At 36.4% G+C, this 15,442-nt stretch overlaps 1 protein-coding gene across 8 annotated transcripts in view; it reads left to right on the top strand.

Moving 5' to 3' along the window:
* UBR3 (ubiquitin protein ligase E3 component n-recognin 3) overlaps positions 1–15,442 on the top strand; it is a 102,523-nt gene that overhangs the window by 1,595 nt on the left and 85,486 nt on the right. For 6 of the 8 annotated variants that reach the window (XM_086896723.1, XM_086896724.1, XM_086896722.1 and 3 more), the window contains exons 2-4: positions 13,527–13,666; positions 14,059–14,217; positions 15,213–15,356. In XM_086896723.1, the coding sequence (XP_086752849.1) occupies positions 13,527–13,666; positions 14,059–14,217; positions 15,213–15,356 (443 nt within the window). Of the gene's footprint in view, positions 1–31; positions 206–13,526; positions 13,667–14,058; positions 14,218–15,212; positions 15,357–15,442 lie in introns of those variants that run through there. The other 2 variants (XM_086896726.1, XM_086896725.1) reach the window with 1 other exon arrangement.

The following is a 15,442-nucleotide window of genomic DNA, read 5'->3' as shown; positions in this document are numbered from 1 at the left end:
GTGAGCGAGGGGCGGCCGCGGCGGGGCGGGCGGGCACCTGCCGGCGGGGGCGCCCCCGCGGGCGGCAGAGCCGTGCCCGGGCCGTGCCGGGAGCGCGGCTCCGGCCCGCGGCCGCCCTGAGGGAGGGCAGTAAGTGAGGCCGACTCCATCCTTGGCTGCGGCTCGGACCACGGGCTGAGCGAGGAGTCCGCCGGGGTTCGGCAAGGTGGCTTTGTTGATGTGTGTGCGCCTTTTCTTTAGGACGCTCATGCGAATTTTGTTGCCCTTGCAGCGAGTGCCAGCCTTCAGGGAAGTTGATAAGGCAGAGTGCATGGGAGGCAGTACCTGTCACCTTCCAGCTTGCAGCCTTGGCCTAACACAGCTAGCCGTGAAGTCAAAATACTTTGGGACAGCATGTGAGCAGATAAGCCAAAGTATTGAACAGATTGAGTGAGAGGAAGCCATTTTTGTGTGATTTCCCGGTTTACAGTTCATTTTGCCACCTTAGCTTTAAATCAAGGAATGTGGTAACGCTCGGATGAATACAATAGGGTAGGGTTTTGTGGAAGTCAAAGGTCTTTTGTATTCTGACCTACTGGAGGCAAGACTGAAGTGCCTGGTCAGAAGAAGAGGAATCGGTACCACATTAAGTTCTTCTTTGTTCTAATATGTACTCAATGGTGAAAGGAAAGATACAGTTACTGGATGAAGGCAATACCTAGCCAGTAAACTTCAAATTATACAACTGAGTGTCTTTTGGAGCTCCTTATGTTCCTGTTGATTCACCAGCTAGCTAAAGGCTTCTCTAGGTGACAGTTTGGAGTGCTTGAATGAGGGGTCTCTTCTGACAAGCCTTCTGGAATAGTCTGTCTTGACTGTCTTAGCCTGGATGAGATGGTATGCTAAATTGTGGCATATCTACCAGAAAACACTAGGAACATAGAGAAATTTTAAAACATTTTCTTTGGTTCTTTTCTTGCTTTTGCAAATTTACAGTGTATAACTCTGTATCACTCACTCAGCATCTTAAGATTCCTTCTCTTTTTGCATTTCTACTTAGAGATTTCATTAATTCTGTTTCTTCTGTTTCTTGAATGTTGTTGCCTTGACTCCAGTTCTTTGCATCTCTAATTACCATTTTTCTGCTGCAGGCCTTCGGGTGGCTTCAGTTTTTGTTTCTTATGGTTTTCTCAGCTTTTCTTTCTCTTGCTATCTGCCTTCATCATTTATTCATTCTTTTTTGGTGGGGTCTTCTTATCGATCGACTTCCTCCAGTGGCGGAATTTCTTCCCTGCTTTTGCTTTCAGTAATCTTCAGTGGTTTCAAGTTGCTACTGCAAAGAAAAAGTGATTCTTTATCAGTTCTTCTTCAACTTGTGGTGATTCTGCTTTCCTCAGCATCACTGAAGTAAGAGTTTCCCTTGATCTTGAGAAATAGGAAAAAAATGAATACTTCTTCCACTGTCCACTGTGGATTAGACTTAGGGCTCCTCTTAGTGGCAGGATTTTAACAGTACACACAAATTGAACTACTGTAGGGTGCATATTAAAATAACTTGTCATCTTGCTCTCATCCCAGACTGTATAGCTTTCCCAATTGTCTCTTATTTTAAACAGTTTTCTTCTTGAGGAAAGCTGGTTTAATGCAGAAGAAATAAAAAATGCTGTTAAATTTGCAATGTAAGCAGATGCAAACCCCAAGGGAGTAACAATCTTCTCATTTCTATGTACCCTACTTACTATTTTTAAAGGTAGAATTGGAGAGTAAATTGTCTTATTGAGGTAGGTCCCTTCAGGAGTTTTGGTCACTAAAGATAAAGAATTGCATAATATTTGTTCAGAAACAACACTCAGTGTTGAGCAGTAGGTTTTCCTGTCCTCTTGGACATAGAAGGAGGACAATACATGACAGCATATGGGGTGTCTGCTTTTAACATAAGGTCACTTCTGTTTCTGCAGATAAGAACTGATGTTAAGCCATTTGCAATTAAGTGAACTAGAAACTTTGTTGTGCAAGACAAAGTAAATTAAGCTTAAACCATTGTGAGAAATATTAATGTGTGCAAACATGCAGAGTTTTACCTATTGACTTGAATTGCTACCATGCAGCATGTTTATACAGTGTTCTAACTTTGTGTATACAAATCAATTGCCCAATTACAAAGGTAATGCTTTGCATGTCAAAGTTGGATGGCCTTCATGGTGGACTTAGGAAACTGGAGTGTGTCTAGCCTGATATAACCTTGACCACTACAGCCTGGGCTTCTATTAATAGCAAGGGAATCAAATGTGGTGCCTGCTTACAAACTTTATCTACCATCTGTTTGCTCAGATAAAATTTTGTGTAGATGTTGTATATGAATACTGTAGTAACTATTGTTTCTGTTGTTGTTATCTGGTCTCATATTCATATTATTTATTTTATGCAGCTCAAAAAATACTTCTTGTGAAGTCTTAGTTAACTAATCTGCTATAAAAGAAATCTCTCCAGTTTAGAATCTGGAATATCTTTTCATTACCTTTAGGATGGCTAATGTAAATCTAGAGATGGTTTGGCCTAGAGTATGAGGATGGGTGTGTGTTAATCTTGTAGTACTAATTAAATGTATAATTTGCTTTATAGGGATACCTGAGTGTTAGGTTTTTTTTATTTCTGGTGCCTTTATAAAAAGAGGGTGGAATATAGCATAATAGATGGATATTGATTTGCCTTAGGTACCTTGAATTGCTTTAGGCACCTTGTGTAATTCTCATTTGTTCTGGAAAAATCAGATTGTCACATTTTTGAGCCTTTTGATTTCCATGCAGATTTCAGTGTTTTTGATGTTTAAGTTAACACTTAAACATCAAAATGATGTTGAAGTTGATCTTATCTATTAGAATGTAATGTAGACTTTAGAAAATATTCAAGTTTGTAAATGTAGCTGTTTGAGAAAGTATTAAAAATTCTACCTGTGGCAAGGTTGAATAGATTTTAAAATCCATTGATATGTCAGGAGGTAAAAATAGCTTGTAGTTGTCTCCCATATGGTATATAGCTATTTGCAAGTGAAATTTAGCAAGTCCTTCAGAGGTAATTAATAATGTTCTGAAGAAGCAAAAATCTTCAGTTCTAAAGCATTTTGAGTAGACATATGCTCATAGTTCAAATGAGTTCATCTGTTGGATTTAAAAAAAACCATGCAGTTGCACAGGAGAAAATTCCAACTGAAGCATTTTTTTGGTTAGTAGATGGTCTTGTATTATAATGAAACTGATATATTATGAAATAAGCTTGAAGAAAGCAATATGCCATATGGTTATTATAAGAGTATAACTAGTTAATAATCTGTTACTGCTGAGTACCATCTTGTTTCTATGGCTGTCTTGTTCTGATTCCCCTCTAAGTCTGTAGACAATTACCTGATATACTAGAGAGCCTCAACACTGGCTATTGCGTGCTGCCGTGTCCTGTTTCAGAGTATGTCTGTGTGTTGACTTATTTGTTAAATTAATCATGTGGGAAGCAGATGTTTTGGTGCTGCATTATAGCACAACACGAATAGTACCTCTGGTGAGGGTTGCATATCCTGAAAGGTGAAAAGTCAGGTTAAGAATTTTGTTTAACAGGTTTGTGCAGTGATGGTTTTTGTGTATTTCTTGCCAGTTATGGCGACCAGTGGCTCCATTGACATAATGTTGTCTTCTCTTATGACTTACATCAGAGGGACTAAGGTGTTATCCATTTCCATTTGCAACAGTCGGCTGTTTCTTTATCAAGTAAAAAATCCTATAGGTATAAGAAAGATAACTCTCACAGATTGATGGTATATGCTATGTGTTCAAAAGCACATTCAGGTACCTAGCTCTGAACTTCCTGCAGCTCTGTCTCTACTGATCCCTGCTTATCTTTCCATTCAGCTCTGTGTCTTAAAGTGTGAGTCAGTGTAGGTTTCATGGAGATCCTGTATGACCTGCACAGTAGATCAGACTTCTCTCTTTTGTTTTTTTTTTCATCATTATGTCTCTCTTGGAGACAAATGTATCTTTTGGGTCTACTGTGATCCTCTTATGAAAAGGCTGGAAAATTCTCTTTGCCTCCTCTTGCTGGTGAAGTAAGAATGAGAAATTTATTCTTAGTTTCTAAACTGCTTGATTTTTTTCTGCTTTAATTTATTTAGAAATGGCCCTGATTTTTTTCAGTGTTTTAAAATGTTTGCATCTAGTAAGGATTATTGAATATTTCTGTTACATTTTGGATGGTAGATACCTAATTTTGATGACCTTTGCAATTCTCTCCCCATAAAATTCTATCCTTCCTTTTATTCCTTTTCAGAAATACTTCAGAGATTGGGAACTATGGAAGATTATATTCTCTTTCTTTTACATTCTGTAGCTAAGAGTAAAGGATCTTTTTCATATTCTAGACTTGTGAAAATCTGAACAAATGGAGTGACCATGAAAAAGGAAGCTTGCTCTTGAGAAAGCTATTATTACTAGTTATCTTTGGATGCATTCTGCGCATGTTTATCAGGAAAAGTCTCTTTTACCATCTTGGGTTGTAGTGCTGAGATTCCCTTAAGAACAAAAAAGTCAGATCTGCTTGTGGCTGTGTTTCGGGACATACAGACAAGTATTGTTTTGCTGGGATGAAGTAGATTACATGTTTATTTTATGGAGTGTCTTGCAACAGCAAATCACCTGCTTATCCTATATATAGCATATTGCTGCTTCAAGATCATTCCTTCCAGTGTGACTCTATCAATCGTTTTGTTTAACAATTGCCAAGAAGTTTTCAGTTCTCCAGGGCCTAGGCTAGGTTTGGTAGTGCAGCCTCAAAGAGATAAGGGTGCTCTTTTGGAACTTTCTTCAAGGGGTTGGTGAAATAGATGCGTTATCAACAGGCTGAGAGCCTACAAGTAGCCAACTTTAGTTTAGTTTCTGAGTTTCATGAAATCACATAAAAATGCCTGTGTGTTCAGGATTGTTGAGTTGATACAAATGGTGTTTTGTAGGGTCTCTGTCAAATCCATGCAGCTTTTCTGCCTCTGAAGTCCTTTGGGCTACCAAGGAGGGACTGAAGAGAAGTCTGAGCTGTAATAGCTGTAAGCTTAGTGTGAGAGTCTAGATAAATCCATGGTCACATATGATGGATGTGACTCTTCAGAACAAAGTCTCCACTATGTTCATTCACATACAAAGTACAGGGATTCATACTGGGATTTACAAGGACCACAGAATTTGAAGTTACCATATATTTATAAATAATTATTTTCCTTTGTCCTCCGTCATGCCTCCCCCAGACATAAAGCTCAAGATAATTCATTGCTTCTTAGGATTTCACTGTGTAGTTTACATAGAGCTACATGTTAGGCCTTATTCTTGGAAAGCAAAAGACATTGCAGACCAACATGTTGATTAAGTCTACTGTGTCATACACGCAGCTCTCCAACCTGCTTGACTTGATTTCATTTAAGAATGTCTATAATTAGGGCTACATCAGCCTCTAAATTAGTTGCTGAGATGTATTTCAAATGGCTAAAGCCAAGTGCTAGTTTTCTATTACTACCTTTAGAGCAGTGACCTGACTAGATGCATTGTTACTTTATACATGCTTCTGGAACAATGTATAGTTGTTTCAAAGTCATCAGTAAGATGTTGAAACATATCAATATACATAACTATAAATATTTCAAAGCTTGAACTATTGCTGTGTTAATTACTGAACAAATTTAAATGATGGTTTTACCCCAAAGGTTTTCTGATAGGACCAGTCTGATTTGAAGAACTCAGCGGTACTGTGAAGGCTGAGCTCACAAGATATGATTGATATATGTCTTGCCTTTCCTGAAATTTGGCTTATTTATTGTATCACTTGTCTATTGCTTTGTAATTTGCCTTGGTATATATTCCATTTAAGAAGAGTTGTTTTTTAGAGCTCTCTGAAATAGTCTTGTTTAGTTTTGGGCTAACCAATGTTGATTTTCAGTTCCTTTACTTTGATCCCACCAAATTCTAAAGCTGCTTTTATACCTTTTATGGACCTATCATCTGCCCAGGATTCTAAGTTTACTGCATCAGGGTGGAGTGTTATTTGTCTGCTATATATCTGATCTATATGGAGCTGTCAATGGATCTGTTGGCAATGGAACAAATATGGCTTTGGGAGTATGTTTAGAGAACACATTCCTAAAGAGCTATTGTTTCTTAGATCTTTCTTAATGATCATAAGTGTTGATTCAGATTTCAGGCCATATTTCCTTATCACTTGTACAGTATCAGGAATTTTATATTTTTTAAAAATCCTGGAATGATATCTGACAGCTGCAAGTGATTTTAAATAATAGTATCTTAGATGCCTTCCTTTGTAGAGGGTTTTGGTACTAAGCTTTGAAAACAATGAATGTTCTTTGCATTGAATTAATAGAGATACCCAAATGGCTATTACAGTAACAAGGACTAAATAAACACCTGACTTTTTTAGGATGCACCTCTTTGTTTCTGCACAGTGTCTGAACTGATAATGGCTCTGGCATGAAACACATAAATACTTTCTAGGAGAACTGCAAATTACTTATATACACACCTTGTCTGTTGGACGCCTGGACAAAGCTTAAGTTGATGCCTGTTAAAATTCACACACCTTACTCAAATCCAGAAGAAATGAAGGTTATTTCTGCATTTGTTTTGCACTGTGTAGTCACTTAGAACTTTGTCATGTGAAGTATTTGGGTCAAAATACTACGTGCTTTATGTTTGACCTGTTTAAATTCTCTTGGGAGAATTTTGTTAGCCAGAAAATGTTTTTGCTAACTCTATTTTGTACACTTGCTTTTTGTTCTTTCAAGTAGATGTACTGTCCCTGTACTTCAAAGTGGGTAATTAATGGGACTCCAGAAGCAACTGGTCAGGGAGACTGCATATGGGCTTATAAATGGTTTGGGAAGACTCAGGGCCAGGCAGACATCTGCTCTGATGAGGCCTTAAGGCCAGATATTTTACTTGCTGATCTGTTTGTTTTTCATGTCTGCTTCTGAAGTCAGCTGGTAATTTTGCTTGTGAATGCTGTGTAAGACTAAGAACTCTGCAAAATCGGATCCTAAATATTACTAAGTTAAGCATCCAGAATTAGAATACACATTATATCTTAATTCTGCTATCTTTGATTCATAGTTGAAGGGGAGAAAAAAAGATGATACCTTTAGACTCCATGCTGTGAAAGACTGTTGAATGTAAATATTTTTCTTGGGTGCTTTTTTCATGTAAACCTTGATAAAGACTGTTTTTTAGAATTGTGTTTGAAGTGTGTTCTTGTCAATGCCTTCTTCAATACACTGAAATACTAAATTTAGCTGCTCCTTTAAGATGTACATTTCTTTTCTCAACTGAAAAGGCTGCAGTTCCTGTTGAAGACTGTATTTATACATGCGAATAAATGAATAAAGATAATTTTAATAATCTTAATATTTCCATTAATAGCGTAAGTAAAGACTTTTTTAATTTGTAAGGGTTTTGCTTTACAATCACTGTGATGTTTGCAAAAGCTGTACCAAAGAGACTGAGTATTAACTTTGTAAGCTATCTAGCCGTGTGTCTAATATTGTACAAATAGATTTCAAATTGTGTGTAGATTGAGGCTTTTCAATCAAGCTAGGTAAAAGTAAGTTGTACTTAGATGCAATTACAGCGCAGTAATTTTATTCCAGAGCATTCACCCTTTCTCTAAAGAATATTTTAGCAGCAGCAGATTGTATTACTCTCTGGAGTTGCTCTCTTGGCTATCAAAATCCTCAAATTCAACAACCTTGTGGTTCCTTTCAAACATAGCTCAGCTTCAGCTCTCAGGAGTCTATTTCTTCTCATTCTTTCTCAATTTTTGTTTAAAAAAGGCCTTATGATTGAAACTGCCAAATCTACTGTTTCTGATTGATAATAGGTACTTGTATACTAATGAAAATCATTGTAGTTTTAGTCTACTATAGTAGTCTACTATAGTCTACTATACAAGATATTTATGTCTAAGGACTAACAAAGAATACTAGAAATGCTCTGCAGGGCAGCTTTGTCTGCTTTGCTTTGAACAGGTGTGCTTCTTCACTTAATGTAGTACTGAGCACCAAGGGAGCTGCTAGTGAATCATTGCCTCTCTTCCTGCTGTTCTGCAAGGATTGAAATAACTTCTTAGTGTCCAAACTCTGATTTCTAGCCTCCTAACCTGGCCAGTCAACTTTGTCATGAAAGCTTAAAGCCTGAAAAGATGTCCTTTCAAGGTGTTTTTTTTTTCTTTTTTCCTTGAGGAGCCATTGGTTATTCTGCCGTGTTTCATTGTCCTCTGCTATTGACTCTTCTAATCAGAACATTTCCAAAGCAGAGGCAGCAGAGTTAGACTGACATCTTTTCAGCTGGCTTTGCCTCTAATAGCAGAAATGCAAGTATTCAGTTTTGTCTATGAACTCTGTAGCTTGCAGTTTTCATAAAGAGCAGAAGAGTGATCATTCCTTGGGTTTTGAAGTCAGTACCACATTGGTTCACTTTTGGAAGCCCATTTTGCAGGTGAAAGGAATTTAACTAATAAAATACAGTTACTAGGGTGTGTGGGGGAAACATGCTAAACTTAATAGGAACAGTAGGTTTATTTCTCTGCATTTCTTCAGCGTTACCATTGTATTTGTTATTTTTAGGGACAGTGGATTTACATAAAGCAACCCTACAATATATCAAAGCCTTTTTTCATCCAGACAGTTTTCTGATGCTGATTATGCAAGTTTTACTTTGTTTTGAAGTAAGACTTGGTTTGATATTTGAAGGGCAAAAGCTGGAAGAAACGTTTAAAGACTCTGAGTACACAAGAAATGATGAAACCGTTTTGTAAGAATTCAGAAACAATTGTAACACTCAAAAAAGTACTTTGTATCTTGCATTTATTTTGTAGATTCAGAGTATGTAAGAATAATATTTGTTTATTCGTTTTAGAATGGAAACAGAATACATGCTTTTAAAAAAACTTGTGTTGAATTTGTATTTATAAAACTTCATTTGAATACTTTATGAAACATTACATGATGTCAGTCATGAGGTATACAGTATGAATATATAGTATACCATATATGTACATATGAAATGTATATTATGTTTTAAATAAGAACTCATTTTAGGTATGACTTACTGAATTGAAGAATCAAGTAGAGCTTTACTTTCTTTGCTTAAGAGTTGATTTCCAGCAGTTTTCATTTGGATTCTGTCGCTTGTCCTTTTCCCTAAAAGCTTCTGTCAGAATCAGGTATTCGTAATGCTGTAGTACCATTAAGAATGTGAAATCAGGATGCTTTCTTTTGGAGGTCTTATGATCTGGTTTAAAAACAAATGACTTTTAAACACAGCAAGGCAGAGGACAAAATAGTGAGAGAAAAGTGAGGGTAAAAATAGTCCATCTGTGTATAGTGAACTTATGTCAAGTTTCTGGAATGCATCTGAAACTTGAGACACTGTGGGATGTAGTGGATGAAGGACTGATCAAATGTTCAAAAGCTGTAAAGGTGTGGTCGGGCTGGTACTGAATCAGCTGCCATGATAACTGCAGAATTTAAAAACTCTCCTTTGAAGTGGTGGAATTGCCTCCACAGTGAGCATTGTATCTACTTGTGCTGGTTGGCCAGGATGACATTTTCCTACATGTTAATGTTTGGGGTTTTGGTTTATTTTGTTCTGTGTTTTTCTCCCTGTCAGGTTAACAAGGAAAGGGACGATGGCAAAATGATTTGGGGATTTCAGTGTGATTTCCAAGGAGACCAGTGTGTGAGTTTTGGTGGATTTAAAGTGGCACAGTGAAATTTTTTATATATTCTTACAAGTAAATAACTTCTGCTGGCTTAGCTTCTGAGCTGGTTTAACATAGGATCAGTGAAATGTTACTGCTAGAACAAATAAGAGGGCTGAAGAAAGAGCTGTGGCAGGACTGATCTACTTCAACTAGGCTGTGAAACTGTAGCCTAAAAGGAAGGAGTTATTTTACCAGAACCCACTTCTAAAATGCATTTTGGAAATTCACAGTAGAATTATTAAAAATGAAAATAGTAGGAAAGAATGGAATGAATCTGGAAAGTTTGACATTAAAGTTGTTCGGAAGATATTGCTGCTTATGTTTGTATCAAATGGTATTGCTTATTCATGTAGATGTCAGCAATGTTCTGCATTTCACAAATAAGATATTAATGCAGCATAAGAAATGTAAGAACTTTATTTGAAGTCATGTGGACAAGATTCTTTGTTAAACCCAAGCTTTTATTTAATTGCAAGTTTACTATTTAACCTCTCCATTTGCTAAAATTAACCTTAGCTTTTTGTGAAAAAGTGATTTCAAAGGTGGGAAAATACATAGAAAAGCAAAATCAGAATATGGTTTTGAATCAGAGAAAATATTAAGGAAAAAAGTTTGTTTTTTGTCTTCATGTGGACCTGTATTTTACTATTTCTATGCTAGACCTTCAGATACATAGGGCTTAAATATTTCTGTATTGAATTGACATTTTCTGTGATGTACTCATTCTTAATCCTAGTATAGTAGTAAACTATTTGATAAATACATAGTACAAGAAATATGAACTGCTAAAAGAATGGTAAGAACTACAGGCTTGTTGGAAGAAGTATTTTGCAATATTGAAATCTAGTTAAAAAGCTTAGATCAAGGTGATCTGTAAGTTACCTAGTCAGTCTTCCTCTCCATCATTATTTCTGAGCTTTTTAAGAAAATATATTTCTTATCTAGATTATATCCACCTTTCATTGCCCCCCATTAGAGATTTCTCCCTGCTGCAAGTGGTAGATTTCTGGGGCTTGATGGTATGGGGAGAGATCTGTGCATGCTCCTTTTTGTTGCCTATTAAAGCCTGTTTTGATAGTCTCGGAAGCATTTTGAAATGCACATTTATGTAGATGTACAATTCTTTAGCTGTTGCTGTGGTAAGGAAGTTCTTTCAGAAGTACATAGGGAACTGATTATGGAATAGCTTTGGCTGCTGTTTGTCCAGTGACTGTATAACCCATTGAGGAGTTTGTCCAGGTGTCTCTTTTGGCCTGTATAAGAAATCTCAGCTTGTTTCTTCCTATGCACAGCTTGGGGTTCAGTCTCTTCTTTAGTTAAAGCAGCTGTTGTCTTAACTCTGAAGACCTTCCAAGTCATTGTCTGGCATTTTTGTCAGACAAATATTTATATTTGTCACAATATTTATAGAGGAATTCATATAATACTCTGCAATAGAACTTTGGGTAATTCTGGACTGTACTACTTTAACACTGTAGCCTTTGAACCATAAATACAGAGTATGGTGCCTTTTGTAAAATTACATTGATGTTCCTACTTTAAGGTTTAGTGCCTGGTATCTAGAAGTTGTTTCCTGTTTGAACCTTCTGTGGTTTATGCATGTGACAGTGAAAGAGCTTTTCCTTACAGGGAATCAAATCTGGGTCCTTTATTGGTCTTCCAGTATCTGTGTTAATATAGCAGTAATAGCACAATTTATAAATCAATAATGCTTTCTTGAGACTCTCAAGAGACAACATATTCATAACTTCTTTTCAGGATATGTAAAACTTGGGATCGTTAATCCATGACCCTGAGATAAGCACAGTTGGTTAGAGCATGGTGTTAGTAATGCCAGGGTCATGGGTTCAGTTCCCATCGGCATCATTCACTTAAGGGTTGCACTCGATGATTCTTCTGGGTCCTTTTTAACTCTGATTCTCTTGTGATGGATTCAGAACTGCCACGTTGACATAGACTTCATGGGGAGCAGAGGTTGTTTTCTGTGGAAGGAAGTCTTGTGCCCACCAGAAGGTGGGATTCAAAATTACTTTACCTTCGTGTTTTGTTACAGTGGCTTCCTTAGCTTGTGATCATAAACAGTGAAAACATCTTTTGACAGAATGTAAAATATATGGAGGGGGGGTGGTGGGCTGTAAAAGATTTTAGAGGGCACTGTGTCGTAATTCCTTCCTTTTGTATCTTTTAGATCTTTATTTACTTTTCACCTCTTATAAGGACAGTGGTGAAAAGGAAACCAAATACTTTAAAAATATGGAATACTGTATTTTAGCATAGATAAAGCCACATTTGTGATTTCTAGCAGTTCAGGTTTCTGGCAATTCAGGCCATTCAATATGTGACCAAAGAGAAAAAGTGAATGACTTTTACAAGCCCTTTGAATTCCCTGCAGTTGCAAATTGTGCTGTTCATTCATACTTGAACAAGGAACATGGAATGGCTTTTCATAACTTCTGCGAATGTAGTATGAAAAGTGGAAGGCAAAGGTGAACACTTACTCTTTGGATGTTAATTAACAGAAAATTGTCACTGAGCTCTTTCTGTAAGGCCCTTTTCCCTCACAGGGATATATTGGGTGTATATACAAACAGCAAATCAACTGGCTAGTACTGTCCTGTACCTTTTCTTAATAAAAATTTTCATTTTTAATGCGCAAAAGCAAAGGAGAAGCTCCTAGTCTTTAGTCTTGTGCATTTGCTAGTCATTTTTGTGAATTGCCATTTTAAATGTAGGATTTGCATTTTCTTTATTTTTGCCTTTTGTTTTTTATTCAGACACTTGCTTTGTGGCTTTCTTCTATTTCCTTCTCTTGAAGGTGATTCTTCAATGGTCCTCAAAAAAGAAAGGCTTAAGTTTTAGAAAGTAGCAGACTGCTTCTGGAAACTATGGCATAAACAGTTTCCATATTCAAGCAAAGCTGTATTTTTTTCTGAATTTTTGTGTTGAAAAATTATTAGTAAAATCTAGTGAATCTTTCCAGTAAAGTTGATTCTTGTGTGATATATTTTTAGTCTATTCTCTGTTTAGTGTTGTTTTTGACGTGGGTAAATAACTCTTTGATGTTGTTGTATGTCCTTTCTAAAAATAGCTTGGGAGCTGAAAAGTATTCAGTGTCTCTTGAGTCAGGCTCCTGTTAAGTGAGTGGGAAATCATTCTGTCTCCTCTAATGGGGTTTGGCTCAACCTTGTGTCACTGTGCATTAGCCAAGCCTCAGCTACTACCATGCGGGAATTTTCCAAAGAATAAATGTTTTCTTTTTTTTTTTTAAATGAAACATTTTTGTTAGGATTTTGTAAATCTTGGTTGCTGTACATTGGAAACACACTGATCCTGCAAAGTCTTGTGCCTTTTAAAGTTGTTTTTATTGTCCAAAGACATTTTAAAGTCATTATCTGAATGACAACTTGAAAAATCAGTCCAACCTCTGATTACATCACAGAGAGGAGAGGAAAGTCAGTATTCTTCTAATTTTTCAATGGAAAATACTTCTGATATGTATGGGAAGAAGCTGGGATGTTATATATATGAATTTTGAGCAGCAGAAAAATAATTGGCAGCTTTATAATTCTCAGTCCTCAGAATCAAAATGGGCTTGAGCAGAGTAGATGGAATTTTAGAACACCATTTCCATACCACCTTTAATGTAAAAGCATATACTCTCTGGAAAATGGAAAAAGGAATGCTTTTCTTAGTACATGTTAACATTGCTGAGCTGTGCTTGGCTAACATTTTTCTCATCTGTTTTATAGGTTTTGTAAAAGACACCGGATTAAATCAGATTCAAATGTTCCATGTGTTCCGAAAGACTTGTTGATGATGTCAGAATTAGTTCTTCCACAGTTCATCTTTAGTCTGATTCAGCACTTAAGAGAGGGATATAATGAGCCTGGTATGTTTTGAATTTGCATGTATCTAGCATATCTTACCATGCTGTTACCTCTTGCTTTTGCAGTTTACAAAGACACAGTACATGAATGCTATCCATAGTTTATGTCATTGTATTTTGTACCTCTCTTCCTAACAAAATTGCAGCCTGACTAGGTGATTTGATTTTGTTACCTGCTAGCATGCTTAAATATGTTTTAAGGGTTACCTAGTATTGTGCTGAGCTCTTCCAGAAAATGAAACCAGGTATAGTTTGAAATTTGTATGTGTGAATTTTAGAGAATTATGAATATATAAATTATTTTTATTTGCAGTGGTTGTAACTGTTCTGCTTGTGGCAGTTTTGACTAGGTTACATTACATCTGCATCAAAAGCTCTTCTTATGTGGTTTTCAGCTCTTGATCTGCCATCAGAGAAAGACCTTCATAAAATTCTTCAAGTTTTGGAGCCTCATGTTTCCTTCCTGGAAGACTTGACCAAAATGGGAGGTGCAATGAGATCAGTTCTTACCCAGGTTTTAACTAGCCAACAGTTCTACAAAAATCTTAGCTCTGGTATGTTTGTGTTATTTCTAATTTCTAACATTTTCAAACTATGAAGAATTAAGGGCATCAGTTTTGTTTATAACTTCAGTTTCTGCATGGGCTTTTTTTGACATCTCAAAGTATAGAAAAAAAAGCCTATTTTTAAGGATATTACATTTATAGGAGGGTGAGCTTCAGAGTGACTAGACATTTGTTATTAAGAGCTATAAGAGCAGATATCTGATCTGTGTCCAAAATAAATGTATAAAGAAACATCTTTTCAGGAAAGTTTTATAAGAAATCTATTCTAGCATGGTATTACCAAACTAGTCATAAAAAAGTTGTTTAAAGTGGAATGTCCAGCTTATTTTTGGGATCTGCTCTCACAGAGATTACTGGAGGAGAACTGAATGGCAAAAGACCATTGTCCTGCATTTCTGTGCAAAGCCTTCTCATGTTTTTTTCTTAAACATTACCCCCCTCTTCATTATTTTTTTAATACTGTACCAAATCACAATGAATCTGAGAATGCTGGCCAGTCACAACTAACCCAGAACTCCTAGTGTAAATTAATTCCATGTTATTTTCTTGTGATTAAGAGTTCTTTGCATAGGTATGGAGAAAATAGTAATTACTGTGGTTTTAAGTTGCCATAACTGGCTTGGGCAGCAGCTAATTAAAGAACTGGCAATCTCCAAATCTTTATTTGAAAGGAGAAACACTTAGTAAAGCTGCCTCACAAGCAGTTCTCTTTAGTCTTTCCTTCCTTTTTCTCTCCTGTTATAGTATTCAAATGGGAGTAATTTAATTACTTCTCTTTCCTATATGTGATGGATTTCCTGATACAGAAATACAGAATGGGAATGGAAAATAAGACATGCTTATCTGGACTCTTTGAATGGAGAATATGTATTATTAAACTATAGCATTGTGGGCCATTTTTTAGATTGCTTGCATAGAGTATGAAGCATATGAATCAAGAAACTGCTTTTGTGCTTTAATACTGTTTTATGTATACATTCAAGGTGTTGGAGAGAATGCATGTGCAAAGAAAAGTCATGAAAAGTACCTCATTGCTTTGAAAGGCTCTGGATTGGCATTTCCTGAGGATAAAATTGCATGTGGTATACAGGAACAAGGAGCTGGAACTAGCACATTATCTGTTCAAGGTTTGTGTAGAAAAATATTTTAAGAGAAGACTTGATTATTGATGGGTTTTATATAAACTGCTTTGGGTTTATTTTTAAGAATAGCT

The sequence above is a fragment of the Cyanistes caeruleus genome, chromosome 7 (assembly GCF_971803275.1).
Source record: "Cyanistes caeruleus chromosome 7, bCyaCae1.hap1.1, whole genome shotgun sequence".
In the NCBI taxonomy this organism is placed as follows: Eukaryota; Metazoa; Chordata; class Aves; order Passeriformes; family Paridae; genus Cyanistes; species Cyanistes caeruleus.
This window is presented reverse-complemented; position numbering and strand designations above follow the sequence as displayed.